The sequence below is a fragment of the Salarias fasciatus genome, chromosome 23 (genome assembly GCF_902148845.1).
Source record: "Salarias fasciatus chromosome 23, fSalaFa1.1, whole genome shotgun sequence".
NCBI lineage: Eukaryota > Metazoa > Chordata > Actinopteri > Blenniiformes > Blenniidae > Salarias > Salarias fasciatus.
In genome coordinates, this window is record NC_043766.1 from 37,642,414 (window position 1) to 37,659,529 (window position 17,116).

General features: G+C 47.0%; 3 protein-coding genes across 3 annotated transcripts in view; 2 read left to right on the forward strand and 1 right to left on the reverse strand.

Annotated features, from left to right (window-relative positions):
- LOC115382184 (NACHT, LRR and PYD domains-containing protein 12-like) overlaps nucleotides 1-17,116 on the forward strand; it is an 815,989-nt gene that overhangs the window by 70,138 nt on the left and 728,735 nt on the right. The gene's annotated exons all lie outside the window — the stretch shown is intronic.
- Nucleotides 1-17,116, forward strand: part of LOC115382191 (NACHT, LRR and PYD domains-containing protein 12-like) — a gene marked incomplete at its 3' end in the record, with an annotated part of 141,197 nt that overhangs the window by 52,270 nt on the left and 71,811 nt on the right.
- LOC115382179 (NACHT, LRR and PYD domains-containing protein 3-like) overlaps nucleotides 2,056-17,116 on the reverse strand; it is a 1,352,480-nt gene continuing 1,337,419 nt past the window's right edge. Inside the window, exons 6-13 of the mRNA XM_030083867.1 lie at nucleotides 12,673-12,846; nucleotides 12,547-12,589; nucleotides 5,558-5,667; nucleotides 3,454-3,627; nucleotides 3,197-3,370; nucleotides 3,068-3,114; nucleotides 2,279-2,872; nucleotides 2,056-2,194 (exon numbers count right to left, since the gene is read on the reverse strand). Of these exons, the coding sequence (XP_029939727.1) occupies nucleotides 2,328-2,872; nucleotides 3,068-3,114; nucleotides 3,197-3,370; nucleotides 3,454-3,627; nucleotides 5,558-5,667; nucleotides 12,547-12,589; nucleotides 12,673-12,846 (1,267 nt within the window). The 3' untranslated portion in view covers nucleotides 2,056-2,194; nucleotides 2,279-2,327. The remainder of the gene's footprint in view (nucleotides 2,195-2,278; nucleotides 2,873-3,067; nucleotides 3,115-3,196; nucleotides 3,371-3,453; nucleotides 3,628-5,557; nucleotides 5,668-12,546; nucleotides 12,590-12,672; nucleotides 12,847-17,116) is intronic.

A 17,116-nucleotide genomic window follows, 5' to 3' on the forward strand; every position in this document is an offset into this window, starting at 1 on the left:
ACTTTATCTAAAAGGAGGTGTAGTAGTAGGACCATAGGACTACATATTCCAGAATGCTTTGCACAGTCTTGAAATTTTCCTATCTGGTTCTGTGTTGATATGCTTTCAGCATCATATCAGTGTTATCTTTGTGCTAGCATTGAGTTAGCATTATGATGGTGAGCACACTTTCATGTCAAAGAACTCAAAGAAGCTGTGGGACTCTATGAAGGCCATTACAAATACGAACACCACTAAGAAGCACTTTAGAACTGACGATGATCTGAAGAAAGCAAACAAACTGAATGATTTTTTTCTTAGATTTGAAAATCTTGACTTTGCTGAGGAATGTAACAATATAAACCAAGCTATCTTAACTGATGCTAGCTGCAGGACTGTTGTTGATTCACAGAGAATTCAGTCCATCTTTAAGCATGTGTGTACCAAAAAATCCACCAGTCCTGATGGCATTTCTGCACTGCTTGTGGAGGTATGTGCAGAAAAGCTCACTCCAGTTTGGTGCTCCATCTTCCAGTGGTCTGTGGATTCGCACACTGTTCCTGCCCTTTGGAAAAAATCTACAATAGTTCCTGTAGCTAAGAAACAATGTCCTGCTGACAACAATTATTTTAGACCTGTGGCCCTGACTTCAATCGTAATGAACAGCTTCAAGAAGTACATGCTGTCCAGAGTTAAAGCAGAGGTTAATTTGGCACTTGAGCCATACCAGTTTGCCTATAGGCAGGGGAGAGGCACTGATGATGCCATTAGCAGCATCACCCACTTGACTGTTAAGCATTTGGAATGCCCAAAAGCATATACAAGAATTTTATTTATTGATTTTAATTCAGCTTTTAACACACTCCAACCCCATCTTCTCATCCCTTTTTTAATCAAATGGTATCTTTCTTTTTAACCAGTGGAAGTCAGCAGGTGAGAGTCAATAACACCCTTTCAGAATGCAAATCAATCAGTACAGGTGCCCCACAGGGTTGTGTCAGCTCCCCAGTGCTTGTTACACTTTATACTAAGGAATGCACAAACAGTCTCCCTGGGAACCTTGTTTTGAAATTTTCTAATGGCGCCACCATCCTCAGCCTACTGCAGAGACTCAAACCTTTCAGCCTATTTTTCTGAAATAGAGCACTTTGTGCAGTGGTGTGATGCCCACCATTTCATCCTCAACATTCAGAAAACTAAAGAGATGATCTTAGACCCGAGATCAGTGGGGGACCACAGTCTTGTTGTCATACATGACACGCCCATTGAGCAGGTCAGCTCATACAAGTATCTTGGAGTTCTTTTAGACAGCTCTTTTAGTTGGATTGTCCATGTGGAAAGCCTGTGTTCCCATCTGCAGCAGAGACTGTACTTCTTGCGCAGGTTGAGACTGTTTGGTGTGAACAAAAACGTTATGTTTTTATTTTATCAGGCAGTACTGGAGAGCTTAATCCGCTATGGGATGTCAGTCTGGGATGGAAACCTGACTGTAAAGATGAAAAGCAAACTGGCTCGTTTGGTGCACACGGCCATGAAGGTGATGGGGAAAAATGACTACCAATCCTTGCAATCTGTTTATGAGTGAACGGTTCTAAGGCAAGCTCAGAGGACAGTGACTGAACCGTCACATATCCTTCTCTCAAAATACAAGCTCCTTCCCTCAGGCAGACAGTACAGATTCCCTAACTGCAGACTCAGCCGTTTTAAGAACTCATTTGTTCCCACCTCCATTAAACTCGTAAACATATTCTGCTTAGGCCAAAGATTGTGCAATTATCTTTGTTTTTAATTTTTTATAGCGCATGTTTGTGTCATGGGTGACTTCAGGACATGTGCAATACTGTCTTATGTGCAATACTGTTTTTTTATGTTTTATGTGCAATACTGTTTTTATATGTTTTATGTGTAATATGGTTTTATGGAAATGTTTTTGACAGTACAGCTTTGAGTCCAAGACAAATTTCCCCAAGTGGGACAATGAAGCAGATATTGTTTGATTGATTATGGTATTAGCGGCTTCTTAGCTCCTTGTTGACCAACAAATCTAATTGACGACAACAAGTAAAAGTGAGAAAGACTGTTTGACTTGTCAATGATTTACCTTTAATACTTTATGATGGAACATTTCAAGAAACACCACAACAATGAAACCACAACAAATACCAGATGGAATACAGAAGAAATCACGTCTTTAGTGGAGCTAAACTCCTCCCACCTTCTGATAGGCTCCTCCCAGCTTCTGATAGACCCCTCCCACCTTCTGATAGCCCCCTCCCACCTTCTGATATGTCCCTCCCACTTTCTGATAGGCTCCTCCTCCTCCCTGCTGTCAGAGACACACATCCTTCCTACAGAGGACACAGACTCACTGAAGAACCAGAGTCCAAGAGTCCAAATCCAGCATATAGAGGCTCAGTGAATGTGGTGTTGAAGGTGTAGAGGTGGATCAGAGAGTCAGAGGAGACTCTGAAGAAGGACAGAGAGCCAGCAGGACAGTCCACATACACTGCTACTCTACCAGAGGAGGGGGAGGAGAAGGAGAAGGAGGAGGAGGAGGAGGTTTCTCTGTTTTTGTGAATGACAAAGTAACATCCTTCATCCCACTCCAGACTCCAGGACTGATGATTCCATCCAAACCAACACTCCACACTGTCTCCTTTCCTTCTGATTCCTCTGTAACTCACTGATATATAAACATCTCTGCTCCACTCGACCTCCCAGTAACATCGACCACTCAGATCATTTCTACACAGCAGCTGTTTCCTGACATCAAATCTGTCTGGATGATCAGGATACGGCTGCTCTTCCTCCACACGTGTCACCTTCCTGTTGTTGTTGGACAGTTTGAGGAATCTGTTCATTGAGTTTTCATCCAGTTGGAGTTCAGAGAAATCTGATGGAGAGAAGAAGAGTTCAGTCCTGATGTGACACATGTGATGGATTTGTTGTTTGTGGACTTCCTGACATGTTGTTGATGGAGAGAAAGTTTGATGAGGACACTTTTTGTCAGGCTTCTCTTGTCAGTGATGTTTGAATGAATCCAAAGCTTTGATTGAAAGACAAACGGACAGTGATGAGTCCAACTTACACTTCCTCAGACCAGGTTTGAGCCTCTGCTGTCCACCATGGTCCACCCTGCAGGAAGAAAGACAGTCAGACAGGAAGACAGGTCATTGGTCAAGACACAAGTCCACGAGCTCCTGTTGTGTGTCCATACCTGAGAGTCTCCAGTGAGCAGTGTGGATCCTCCACTGCCGCTGACAGCTCCTTCACTCCTGAGGCTCCTGGATGGTTGTAGCTCAGGTCCAGCTCTCTCAGATGGGAGGACTTGGATCTCACAGCTGAGACCAGAGAAGCACAGCCTTCCTCTGAGACCAGACACCCTGACAGACTGGAGACACAAACATGGCTGCATCAAGTCAAGAAGGAAGAAGGAAGATCCTCCACATGATCAAGCAGCAGCTGGATCCTGACCTGAGAGCTTCCAGTTTACAGTGAGGACTCTCCAGTCCAAGAGACAGACGCTTCACTCCTGAATCCTGCAGGTCGTTGTTACTCAGGTCCAGATGTGTCAGACTGGAGGACTGAGAGCTGAGAACTGAGGACAGAGCTCCACAGCTTCTCTCTGACAGACCACAGCAGCTCAACCTGAAGAAGAAGCAACAATGAAAACCACATCAATGTTTGTCATGGACTCAGTTCTACATCTCTGACTTGGAGCATCACAAACACAGTGAGTGGAGGATGGAAAGCTGCTGCTCTGCAGCTCAGCTGAGACTGGAAACTTGAATCTGCCCACATGGAAAAGACATTTAAAAAGCTTCTGAGAAGTTCCATCTGTTCCAGTCGACAGTCTTCATGTTTTATATGGATTATGCTTCAGTCTCATCATTTTTCTTTCTATTAAACACAAGTGTGGAAGTAAAATCCAGCCATGATTCATTGTCTCCAGCTTGTTTGGACAGAAAAGCCAGAAGATCTTCTTCTTCATGTGAAATGTCAGAGTAGACAACGGCTCATTGCAGTCCTCCAGCTGGAGCTGGAGACTCTGTTGTTTCCTGGAAGATTGAAGACAAACCATGTTCCTGAGGCACAGCGGTGATATGAGGTCTCCTGAAAGCAGCGAGGAAATGACTGAAGCCTCTTTTCACTCTGGGAGCTTTTTACTGCTGAGTATTAGCATTAGCATTAGTATTACCATTAACATCAGAGTTAGGATTAACATTAGTATTAGCATTAGCAATAGGATTAGCATTAGTATTTCCATTAACATTAGCATCAGGATTAACATTGGCATTAGCAGTAAGTTTATAATTAGCATTAGCACCAACATTAGTATTAGCATTAGGGTTAGCATTAGCATTGGCATAAGTAATGTCGTCTCTGGCCCTCCAGCTCCTGTGGACCCTCCAGCTCCTGGACCCCTGGACCTCCAGCCCCTAGTCCTCCACCTCCTGGATCCCTGGCCCTCCAGCTCCTGGGCCCCTGGCCCCTCCAGCTCCTGGGCCCCTGGCCCCTCCAGTTCCTGCTCAGCCTCTGCATGACTCCCACTGTTCTCCTCCTCTTCTTCAGCCTGGACATCCTCTTCCTCTGGTTCTGCTGGCCATGGCACCCAGCCAAACAGCCACTCACACCGTAATCACCCCCCTCCACCCCCCTGAACCCCACAGTGCTTTACAACAGCTGTGATGAGGAGAACAGAGATGAAGACCAATGTTTTCAGAGAAGACGCTCATCCAGTCAGCAGAAAGAGAGAGAACACAGGGAGAACATGCAAACCACACAGAAGGACACCAGGCTCTGGCTGGGGTTTGAACTCAGGACCTTGTTGCTGTGAGGCAGCAGTGCTGACCACTGCTCCACCGTGCAGCCCTATCCAAAGGTTTAGTGTATTTCCAGTGTCTGTAACCTGCAGGGAAATTCATTTTTTTTCCTCTGCTTTCTATAAAGTGTGACGGAGCGGCCCATCACTGACTGTGGACAGCATGCTACATGCTACATGCTACATAGCAAACATGTGACTACTTCCTGGTTCTCTCACAAAACCTCACTGTGATGCTCCTCAACAGTGCTGGAGTTCAGTTGAGGGTTCACTCTTGACAGTCCTCCTCCTGCACATCGGCCCTCATACATTTACTCTCCAGACCACACACACTCACCAGACGCTGCACACCACTGCACTCAACTCTTGTTAGAGTTTTCTGTAATGCTTCAAGATTTTGGGTTATCCAACTCATACGTTTCATATTAGACATATTTTCTAAGGACTCTGTTTGTGGATTTACTGTAATATGTTGTTAATATAAGTTCAAATGTATCCAATTTTCATCTTATTCAAATGTACAAAGGATCTTATATCTCGTTTGACACTCACAAAAATTACTGACAAGGTCCATATAAAACAGACAAACTCGATAGAAACTATCGTTATCTTTTCCATGTGGGTGTGGTTTGACTTTCTTGAGAATAGAAAAAGTCGAGATGTTACAATGTTCCATTGAAATGTTCTGCAGATGTTCTGCAGATGTAAGGAGGAGAACAGAGAGTGGTGGAATTTATTTAACAATCATGTCAGAACCTGAGAGTCTCCAGTGAGCAGTGTGGATCCTCCACTGCAGCAGAAAGACGTTCCACTCCTGAATCCTGCAGCTGGTTGTTACTCAGGTCCAGATGTTTCAGACTGGAGGACTGAGAGCTGAGAACTGAGGACAGAGCTCCACAGCTTCTCTCTGACAGACCACAGCTTCTTAACCTGAAGAAAAAGCAACAATGAAAACCAGCTGACTGGACATCAGGGACAGAATGTTTTTGGTTTAATATCAAGTCATAAATATTGTTGCAGATTTAAATATAAGTGTTTGCAGATAGTTTCAGTTTGAATTTTTATACTGTGGTTTGCCATCCTACACAAAAGACAAAAACAAATCAGAAAATATAGCATTTGTTAAAGTGCAGAAAATAAATTGCATGGTTTTCAAAAAAATTTGAATGTGGGGAAAAAATTGTTTTCAAAAATACTGCTCACAGATAAAAACACGAAACTACATGAAAGACTCTGAAGTTCCAGTTAAGAACTTTGTCCTTGTGAAACTGAAGCGTCCAGTTTGTCTTTCTGTCCTCCCACACTGCAGCAGACTCTTCAAGGGGAGCAGAGTTTCAGCAGGAGTTCAAAACATGAAATGAATCGTCTCCTGCTTCTGGTTTGGAAATTAATTTAACTCGAAAAATTCCATAGAGAATTTCACTGTGCAAGAATGACCCCAGAATGGAACATTCCAGTCTGTGTGTGTGTGGGTTAACAATACATGAGAAAGTTTAAAAATGTTTAAAAAGTTGAAATAGATGAAAAAAGGATGAAGAAAAGATAAAGAAAGCCTAGAACATTAAAAAGAGCTGAAAACCTGAAAATTAAAAAAAAAAAAAAAAAAAATTAAACTCAAAAAAGCAGACAAAGTTCCAGATTCCCATCAGAAGAATAGTTGAATAAATTAAATTGGTGGCTGGGGAGTGATCAATTGTGGCGTCTTGCCAGGGGAAGAATAAAAAAAAAACAGTTAAAAAGGGACTTTATCTGATTTCCCATGATGTGTTTATGAAACACAATCCATCCATCTTCCACCGCTTATCCGGGGCCAGGTCGCGGGGGCAGCAGTCTCAGCAGGGATGCCCAGACTTCCTGTCTCAAGATTTCCCTGTCCCCAGACTCTTCCTCCAGCTCTTCCGGGAGGATCCCAAGGCGTCCACAGGCCAGCCGAGAGACATAGTCTCTCCAGTGTGTCCTACGTTTTCAATGGGGTCTCCTCCCAGTGGGACATGCCCGGAAGACCTCCCCAGGGAGGCATCCAGGAGGCATCCTAAAGAGGTGCCCGAGCCACCTCAGCTGGTCCTCTCGAGGTGGAGGAGAAGCGGCTCTACTCCGAACTCCTCCCTGGTGACTGAGCCCCTCACCCTATCTCTAACCCTGGGACTACACTGCATACGTGTCCGCCCCGTCTCCGCTCCGCTCCGCTTTCTGACGCTCGTCAACTCGCACTGGATCCATCTGCGGTCTGGCTCCACCTTGCAGCGGATCAACGAGCTCTCGCGATTCAATATATAATCGCGCATTTACAGACGTGGAAGTTTACTATTTACAGAAAACTACATCCATTCAAACGATTAGTAGCAGCAAACAAAGACCTGGTGCTGACCTGGTGATCTTCCCTGCACTGGAGATAACTGTGATTCGGCCGGCTTGTTCATTTAAATCATGTTTTTGTTTTTATAAAAGCCTGTGAAATTATTTTAATCTGCTATTTTTTTTGTTTGGGTTGTGGTGGTGGTGAAATAATAATATAATATCGAATATGGTACAGCTTTATCTCAGAAATTGTTAAATACACTTTGTTGGGTTCAGAATCCAATAGCCTTGGCTTACTCGTGAATGTCTATATGAGTAGGAAAAAACTTCCACAGCACTCCGGTGTAAAAATGAAAAAAACAAAGTCTTTAATCCACAGTTCGTTATTTCTTCTTACAGGAGTATTCCAATCTAAGTCTTCCTAAACAATAAACAATTCTACGGTAAGAAAACCATGTGGCTCAGTCCTTAATTACTTCAGTTCCAACTTCCTCAATTCTCTTCTACGCCCACTCTCTGCATGCGTTTTTTCATCCTTCTTAAAGCGACAGTAACCTATTTTACTACAACCAAATACAATTACAAAACACTGTCTTTAGATGTAATTATCTTTCAAATAAACATGAATTAAACCAAATCAATCTTAAACAGCATTTTAACAATATTTTCTTAAATTATTTATTCAATGAACTTAACTCTCAAACAAAAATGTGAATTGTGCTTACTTATTAACTTAAACATGAATTTACATCACTTGGCTCCCACACACTTTCTCATAAAAGAGAGCACACCCTTCACATTTTTGAAAATATGTTATTATATGTTTTCAGGCAACAGAGTGTGTAATGTGTGTCCTGTGTAATTTAGCCTTAAAGGTCTAATACACGATTTTCTCGAAAAGACGAAGCCCCACGTCTGTTACTCACTTTTTGAACAACGCGCATGCACCAGACCATCCGCCCGGCTCTCCTGCTTCTCCCAGGAAACGCGGAAGTGTACGAGCACGATCTCCTCTTCTCCGGTGTGCATGGCTCTGTTTACAGTTTCTGCGACCCGCCTCGCTCATAAATAAAGCTTTTTTTCCGAAACAGTTACAGTTTCATTATGTCAGACTCGCCATCGGTAAGTACCGTATTGGCCCGAATATAAGACGATGTTTTTTTCCAGAAATTGCATCCTCAAAAGTGGGGTCGTGTTATAATCGCGGACTTACGGTAGATGGTCAATACGCATCCGCGCTGCTAGATGGAGCCAAAGTATCACTGACCAGAGAGCGAGTGGTGCGATGAAATGAGATCAAATGATCTGATGAAAAATGGCGGATCATTTGGAACAAAGGGGCTTGAATGCTGGACAACTGAGCAAACAGCAGAGGCGAAGTTATGATGCCAACTTTAAACTGATGGTGATCAACGCAGCAGAGTCATCAAACAACTGTCAAGCCGCCAAGAGATATGGTGTAGCAGAGCCTCGTTCTTATTGGAGAGCACAGAAAAAACGCCTAGAGAATGCTAACACAATGAGAAAAGCTCTCCGTGGAAAGTTATTTACATCATTTATGCAGTTTGGACCCCTTGAGGCTTCTTATTTTTTCATTTTATATCTCGTGAAATGTTATCTCAGTAGTGAGTTTTTGAGTTTATAATAATTGTATCATGAAAAGTTGTTTTATGAGTGACCTTACTGTCTAGAGCATTTTTTTTTTTTTTTTTTTCACAAAATGATCTTTGAAAAATAGGGGTCGTGTTATAATCGGAGTCGTCTTATATTCGGGCCAATACGGTACTAGCTCAGAAGCTCACCGGCTACATAAACACTCTGAATGCACATGCACAAAAGGGAGAAGCTGATTGGGCGCAAGCACGTAGAACCGCCTTACGAAAGCAGCTCGTCAGAATGATTGACAAACGGACCCACCAATTATTTAGGTGATCCACCCGGAAATCAAAATGTTGTATTACACCTTTAAGGGAGCGCCCAGTCACCCTACGGAGGAAATTCATTTCAGCCGCTTGTATCCGGGATCTTGTCCTTTTGGTCATGACCAAAAGCTCATGACCATAGATGAGGGTGGGAACGTAGATTGACCGGTAAATCGAGAGCGATTTTTTAGAGAAAACGGACCGATACAACGACCGCATCACTGCAGCCGCTGCACTGATCGGCCTGTCAATCTCATGCTCCATCCGTCCCCCACTCGTGAACAAGACCCCAAGATACTTAAAGCGATACTTCAACATTTTGGCAAATTGGCCCATTTAGCACAATTTCTTAGTCATTTTGAACAGCATACTTACTTTTTCTGTGAGGGCGAGCTGTTGTTTATTCAGAGGCAAGTCGGGGAAGGTTTTCGGGACGGACACAATGGAAGTGGATGGTATTTTTGTTCCCCCTCGTCAATCTCATGAAATACAAAATCCAACAACCCCCAAACACTTTGGTGGACACGTTATAATCCGCACATTCACTACGCTGTGGAACACCAACAAATAATATTGTAGCGTTACGACAGTGAAGGAAATACTGGGAACTACTTTTTCTTTTCAAATCACTTCGCCCAGAAGCCATATTTAGTAAGTAGTTCCGTCTTAGCAATCTTCACATAAACAACTTAATCTGGTAATTTTGCATTAACATTTCACAGCTTAGTGAATGTGCGGATTATAACGTGTCCACCAAAGTGTTTGGGGGTTGTTGGATTGTGTATTTGATGAGTTTGACGAGGGGAACAAAAATACCATCCACTTCCATTGTGTCCATCCCGAAAACCTTCCCCGACTCACCTCTGAATAAACAACAGCTCGCCCTCACAAAAAAAGTAAGTATGCTATTTGAAATGACTAAGGAATTGCGCTAAATGGGCCAATTTGCCATAATGTTGAAGTATCGCTTTAAACTCCTCCACTTGGGCCAGAGTCTCTCCGACCTGGAGGGGGTAAGCCACCTTCTTGCGGTCGAGGACCATGGCCTCAGATTTGGAGGTGCTGATTCTCATCCCTGTCACTTCACACTCGGCTGCGAAGCGCCCCAGTGCACGATGGTCCAGGTTCGATGGGGCCAACAGAACCACATCATCTGCAAAAAAGCAAAGATCAAATCCTGTGGTCCCCCCCCCCCCCCCCCCCCCCCCACCCCCCCCCACCCCCCCCACCCCCCGCCCGGCCTGTGGCTGCACCTAGAAATTCTGCCCATAAAGATTATGAACAGAACAGGTGACAAAGGGCAGCCCTGCAGTCCAACATGCACCGCGAACAGGTCCAAGCAGCTGCTTTGACAATGGAGGTAGAGAACATGGTCCACTCAGACTTGATGTCCCCAGCCTCCCTCGGGACATGGGAGAAGCTCTCCCAGAGGTGGGAGTTGAAATCCATGCTGACAGAGGGTTCCACCAGACGTTCCCAGCAGACCCTCACAACACGTTTGGGTCTGCCAAGTCTGTCCGGGTTCCTCCTCCGCCAGCGAATCCAACTCACCACCAGGTGGAGATCAGTCCACAGCTCTGCTCCTCTCTTCACCCGAGTGTCCAAAACACGCGGCCGGAGGTCAGATGACACGACAACAAAGTCGATCATCGACCTCCGACCTAGGGTGTCCTGGTGCCAAGTGCACTTATGGACCCCCCTGTGCTCAAACATGGTGTTTGTTATGGACAAGCTGTGACTAGCACAGAAATCCAATAACAGAACACCACTCGGGTTCAGATCAGGGAGGATGTGCGCCCCAATCACCCCCTTCCAGGTCTCACTGTTGCGTGAGCATTGAAGTCCCCCAGTAGAACCACGGAGTCCCCAGATGGAGCACTGTCCAGCATCCCTCCCAGGGACTCCAAGAAGGCCGGGTACACTGCACTGCTGTTCAGCCTGTAAGCTGAGACAACAGTGAGGAACCTGTCCCCGACCCGAAGGCGCAGAGATGCAAATCTCTGGTTCACTGGGGTGAACTCCAACACATGGCGGCCCGCCGCCTCTCACCACGGGCAACAGCAGAGAAGTGGAGAGTCCAGCCCTTCTCGAGAGGTTGGGTTCCAGAGCCCATGCTATTTGTGGAGGTGAGCCCAACTATATCTAGCTTGTACCTCTCAACCACCCTCACAAGCTCAGGCTCCTTACCACCCAATGAGGTGACATTCCATGTCCCTCGGGCTAGTCTCTGTGTCCAAGGATCGGGTCGCCGGGCACCCTGCCTTCGGCTGCCACCCAATCCACATTGCACCCGGCCCCTACGGTTCCCTCGGCGGATGGTGGGTCCACCGGAAGGCTGGCCCATGTCACCCCTTTGGGCTGAGCCTGGCCGGGCCCCGGCCACCAGGCACTCGCTTGCGAGCACCAACCCCAGGGTGGGGCCCCGGCTGCACCATACCGGACGACGTCACGGTGCTGGGCTGCAACCTTATCATAGGAGCTTTTGACCTGCCCTTAGTCTGGCCCATCACCTGCATTATGAAACACAAGTGGAAGTAAAATCCAGCCATGATTCATTGTCTCCAGCTTGCTTGGACAGAAAAGTCACAAGATCTTCTTCTTCATGTGGAATGTCAGAGTAGACAACGGCTCATTGCAGTCCTCCAGCTGAAGCTGGAGACTGTTGTTTTCTGTTGTCTGTTTTCTGTTGTTGATTGAAGACAAACCATGTTCCTGAGGCACAGCGGTGATATGAGGTCTCCTGAAAGCAGCGAGGAAATGACTGAAGCCTCTTTTTCACTCTGGGAGCTTTTTACAGCTTCACATTAGCATTAGCATTAGCATTAGCATTAGCATTAGGATCAGTGATGTCTTGCTCCTGGGTCCCTGGACCCTCCCACTTCTAGGCCCCTGCCCCCCCTAGCTCCTGGGCCCTTGGATCCTCCGACTTCTAGGCCCCTGCCCCTCCAGTAAAAACAGGATGTGATGGAATCTCCTGTTGGTTTGATGCACTCAAGTCTTGGAAGAGTTTTCTATAATATTCTAGATTCTAGGTTGTCTCACTCATAAGTTTCATACTGGACATGTTTTCTAAGGACTCAGTTTTGTGAGTTATTGTCATATTGTTTATTTAAGTTCACAGATGATTCAGTTTTCATCTTATTCAAATGTACAAAGGATCTTATATCTGGTCTGACTGTCACAAACATTACTGACAAGTTCCATTTAAAACAGTCATGAACTTCATAGAATGTATCATTATCTTTTCCATGTGGGTGTGGATTTTCTTTCTGGATTGTAGTGAATGTTGAGATGTTACAATGTTCCGTTGAGATGTTGTACAGATGTTCTGCAGATTTGAGGAGGAGAACAGAGAGAGGTGAAAATGATTTAACAATCATGTCCATACCTGAGAGTCTCCAGTCTCAGTGAGCAGTGTTGATTCTCCACTGCAGCAGAAAGAGGTTCCAGTCCTGAGTCTCCTGGATGGTTGTAGCTCAGGTCCAGCTCTCTCAGATGGGAGGACTTGGATCTCACAGCTGAGACCAGAGAAGCACAGCCTTCCTCTGAGACCAGACACCCTGACAGACTGGAGACACAAACATGGCTGCATCAAGTCAAGAAGGAAGAAGGAAGATCCTCCACATGATCAAGCAGCAGCTGGATCCTGACCTGAGAGCTTCCAGTTTACAGTGAGGACTCTCCAGTCCAGAAGACAGTAGCTTTGCTCCTGAGTCTTCTGGATGATTGTAGCTCAGGTCCAGATGTGTCAGACTGGAGGACTGAGAGCTGAGAACTGAGGACAGAGCTCCACAGCTTCTCTCTGACAGACCACAGCCGCTCAACCTGAAGAAGAAGCAACAATGAAAACCACATCATTGTTTGTCACCTCAGTGGAAAATGTGATTCAGCTGCTGGTCACAGGAGAGTTGGCGTGTTGTCTGTGCGGGGGTGGGGTGGGAGAAGAGTGGTGGGGAGGAGTTCAACTTTTGTGACGTACTTAAGTTTGAAGAGTTTCAAACGAGCTGTTTTCTACCCGAAGGGAGGGGCTGCTGTAGAGAGCAGCAGACTGAAAAAGATTACTCAGACATGCGTGGATGAAGGCAAATAACGTTTTGGGGGTGGTTTTAAAAGGGCTGTATCCTGCTTTTTTAGCTAGTCCAAAACCTAGAAATGGGATTAACATGGTAATAGTTTATTTTTGGCGCTAAGGAAAAGTCATTCTGTGTGAAATAAAAGATTTTCTGGGGCTAATTCTAAAACCCGGAAGAGAAAACGCTCTGTTTCACTGAAAGTCCCGCCTCTCCCCCTGTGGACTTTGACTGACAGCTACTTCAACCAATCAGCGCTTCAAAACAAATACGCTGGCTAGCTTTAGCTCTTTAGCTCTAGCTTCTCCACACGCAAAGACACGCGAAAACGTCTTTTCCTGTTAGAAACTCACCAAGCGCAGACTCTTCAGATTCTTGCTCTTGCTTGATTGTTGCTTTCAGACGATGGTTAGAGTTTATCTCCGTAATTGGAGTTACAAAAAGCAGCAACGCTGATTGCCGAGGGCCTGCGGGAGGGGGGCTTAGGGGAGCCATCTTCTCCGTGTGACGTGAACATGGGAAACAGAGCGTTTTCACGGGTACGGGAGGGGCTGCCTCTCTGAGCAGCAGAAACACGAGGAAAGCTCAAACACGCAGGCACGAAGGAAAAAAACGCTTTGGTGGTGTTTTTGGTGAGTACATAACTATATAACAAGGTTAAAACATACAAAAAGTGAATTTTGCATGATACAGCCCCTTTAAGGGGAAATCAACTTTGTGGCATGCTTCAAACCTTAAAAAAGAGGATTTTGCATAATATAGCCCCTTTAAGACTGAAGCTCTATTGATCCTCTGTTACTCTGACACTGACTGTACTGCTTTTTACTGTTGACATAACTGTATTGATCCTTTTTACTCTCAGTGGCATCCCAGTGATGCCTTCGTGCTTTTTTAACGATTTCAGATTATTATTTTTTTTTAACATTCAACTTTGTCAGGGATCTTCAACCTATTGAAGAACACTTTTTCAGCTTCTTTAACCCAAATCAATTTTTCAAGCTTTTATTTTCAACTTTATAAGTTATTTCAAGCTTTTTGTTCCCCAGCTTTTTTACAGCTTCTTAATCTAATATTTTCCACCTTCTCACGTCTTTTAAACTTGCTGACTCTGTCTTGGCTGACCAGATTATTGTCAGCAGCAGCTGGCGGGCACAGAGTAACATGTTCTCTGGTATTTTTTAGTTAATATATCCAATGTCTGAGTCAGATGTATATTGTCTCATGTGTATGTGCTATCTGGAAAGCTCATCGACCCTCATGTTCTTTTCTCTTGTTTACTGGAAGAGGACAGAGGTGTGGCTCATTGTGCAGTGGCTCAATGCTCTTAGGCATCAAACACCATTTTGTTTGTGTACTGCACTTGTACTGTAGTAACACAGAAGGATAGTTGATATTCATTTAACTTTTTTTTTGCCCATACTGAAACTCTACTCGGTCCAGGAGGCATCCTAAACAGATGTCCGAGCCACCTCAGCTGGTTCCTCTCGATGTGGAGGAGTAGCGGCTCAACTCCAAGCTCCTCCCTGGTGACTGAGCTCCTCACCCTATCTGAAAGGGAGCGCCCAGCCACCCTACGGAGGAAGCTCATTTCGGCCGCTTGTATCCGGGATCTTGTCCTTTTGGTCATGACCCAAAGCTCATGACCATAGGTGAGGGTGGGAACGTAGATTGACCGGTAAATCGAGAGCTTCGTCTTTCGGTTCAGCTCCTTCTTCACCACGACGGACCGACACAACGACTGCATCACTGCAGCCGCTGCACCGATCCGCCTGTCAATCTCACGCTCCATCCATCCCCCGCTCGTGAACAAGACCCCAAGATACTTGAACTCCTCCACTTGGGCTAGGGTCTCTCCACCAACCTGGAGGGGGCAAGCCACCCTCCTCCGGTCGAGGACCATGGCCTCGGATTTGGAGGTGCTGATCCTCATCCCTGTCGCTTCACACTCGGCTGCGAACCGCCCCAGTGCATGCTGTAGGTCCGGGTTCGATGAAGCCAACAGGACAACATCATCTGCAAAAAGCAGAGATGAAATCCTGTGGTCCCCGAACCGGACCCCCTCCGGCCCCTGGCTGCACCTAGAAATTCTGTCCATGAAGATTATGAACAGAACCGGTGACAAAGGGCAGCCCTGCCGGAGTCCAACATGCACCGGGAACAGGTCCGACTTACTGCCGGCAATGCGGACCAGACTCCTACTCCGGTCATACAAAGACCGGACGGCCCTTAACAAGGGGCCCCGGACTCCGTATTCCCGGAGCACCCCCCACAAGACACCACGAGGGACACGGTCGAATGCCTTCTCCAAATCCACAAAACACATGTGGACTGGTTGGGCAAACACCCACGAACCCTCGAGCACCCTATGGAGGGTATAGAGCTGGTCCACTGTTCCACGACCAGGACGAAAACCGCATTGTTCCTCCTGGATCCGAGGTTCGACTATCGGTCGGATCCTCCTCTCCAGTACCCTGGAATAGACTTTCCTGGGGAGGCTGAGGAGTGTAATCCCCCTATAGTTGGAGCACACCCTCCGGTCCCCCTTTTTAAACAGGGGGACCACCACCCCAGTCTGCCAATCCAGAGGCACCGTCCCCGACCGCCACGCGATGTTGCAGAGACGTGTCAACCAAGACAGTCCCTGCACATCCAGAGACTTAAGGTACTCAGGCCGAATCTCGTCCACCCCCGGTGCCTTGCCACCGAGGAGCTTGCCAACCACCTCAGTGACTTCAGCTTGGGTGATGGACGAGTCCACCTCTGAGACCTCAGCCTCTGCTTCCTCCACGGAAGACGTGGCGACGGGATTGAGGAGGTCCTCAAAGTATTCCTTCCACCGTCCAACAATATCCCCAGTTGAGGTCAGCAGCTCCTCACCTCCACTGTTAACAGTGTTGGCGGAGACCTGCTTTCCCCTCCTGAGGCACCGGACGGTTTGCCAGAATTTCTTCGAGGCCGACCGATAGTCCTCCTCCATGGCCTCCCCAAACTCCTCCCAGACCCGAGTTTTTGCCTCCACAACTGCTCGGGCTGCAGTTCGCTTGGCCTGCCGGTACCCGTCAGCTGCTTCGGGAGTCCCATGAGCCAGCAAGGGCTCGATAGGCCTCCTTCTTCAGCTGGATGGCAGCCCTTACTTCCGGTGTCCACCACCGGGTTCGGGGGTTGCTGCCACGACAGGCACCGGAGACCTTACGACCACAGCTCCGAGCAGCTGCTTCGACAATGGAGGTGGAGAACATGGTCCACTCGGACTCAATGTCCCCAGCTTCCCTCGGGACATGAGAGAAGCTCTCCCGGAGGTGGGAGTTGAAAGCCATGCTGACAGAGGGTTCCGCCAGATGTTCCCAGCAGACCCTCACAACACGTTTGGGTCTGCCAAGTCTGTCCGGTTTCCTCCTCCGCCAGCGAATCCAACTCACCACCAGGTGGTGATCGGTCGACAGCTCTGCCCCTCTCTTCACCCGAGTGTCCAAAACACGCGGCCGGAGGTCAGATGACACGACAACAAAGTCGATCATCGACCTCCGACCTAGGGTGTCCTGGTGCCAAGTGCACTTATGGACACCCCTGTGCTCGAACATGGTGTTCGTTATGGACAAACTGTGACTAGCACAGAAGTCCAATAACAGAACACCACTCGGGTTCAGATCAGGGAGGCCGTGCGATCCAATCACCCCCTTCCAGGTCTCACTGTCGCTGCCCACGTGGGCGTTGAAGTCCCCCAGTAGAACAATGGAGTCCCCAGTCGGAGCACTGTCCAGCACCCTTCCCAGGGACTCCAAGAAGGCCGGGTACTCTGCACTGCTGTTCGGCCCGTAAGCCGAGACAACAGTGAGGCACCTATCCCCGACCCGAAGGCGCAGGGATGCAACCCTCTCGTTCACTGTGGTGAACTCCAACACATGGCGGCTGAGCTGTGGGGCTATAAGCAAACAGCAGCCCGCCGCCTCTCACCGCGGGCAACGCCAGAGAAGTGGAGAGTCCAGCCCTTCTCGAGAGGTTTCGGTTCCAGAGCCCAGGCTATG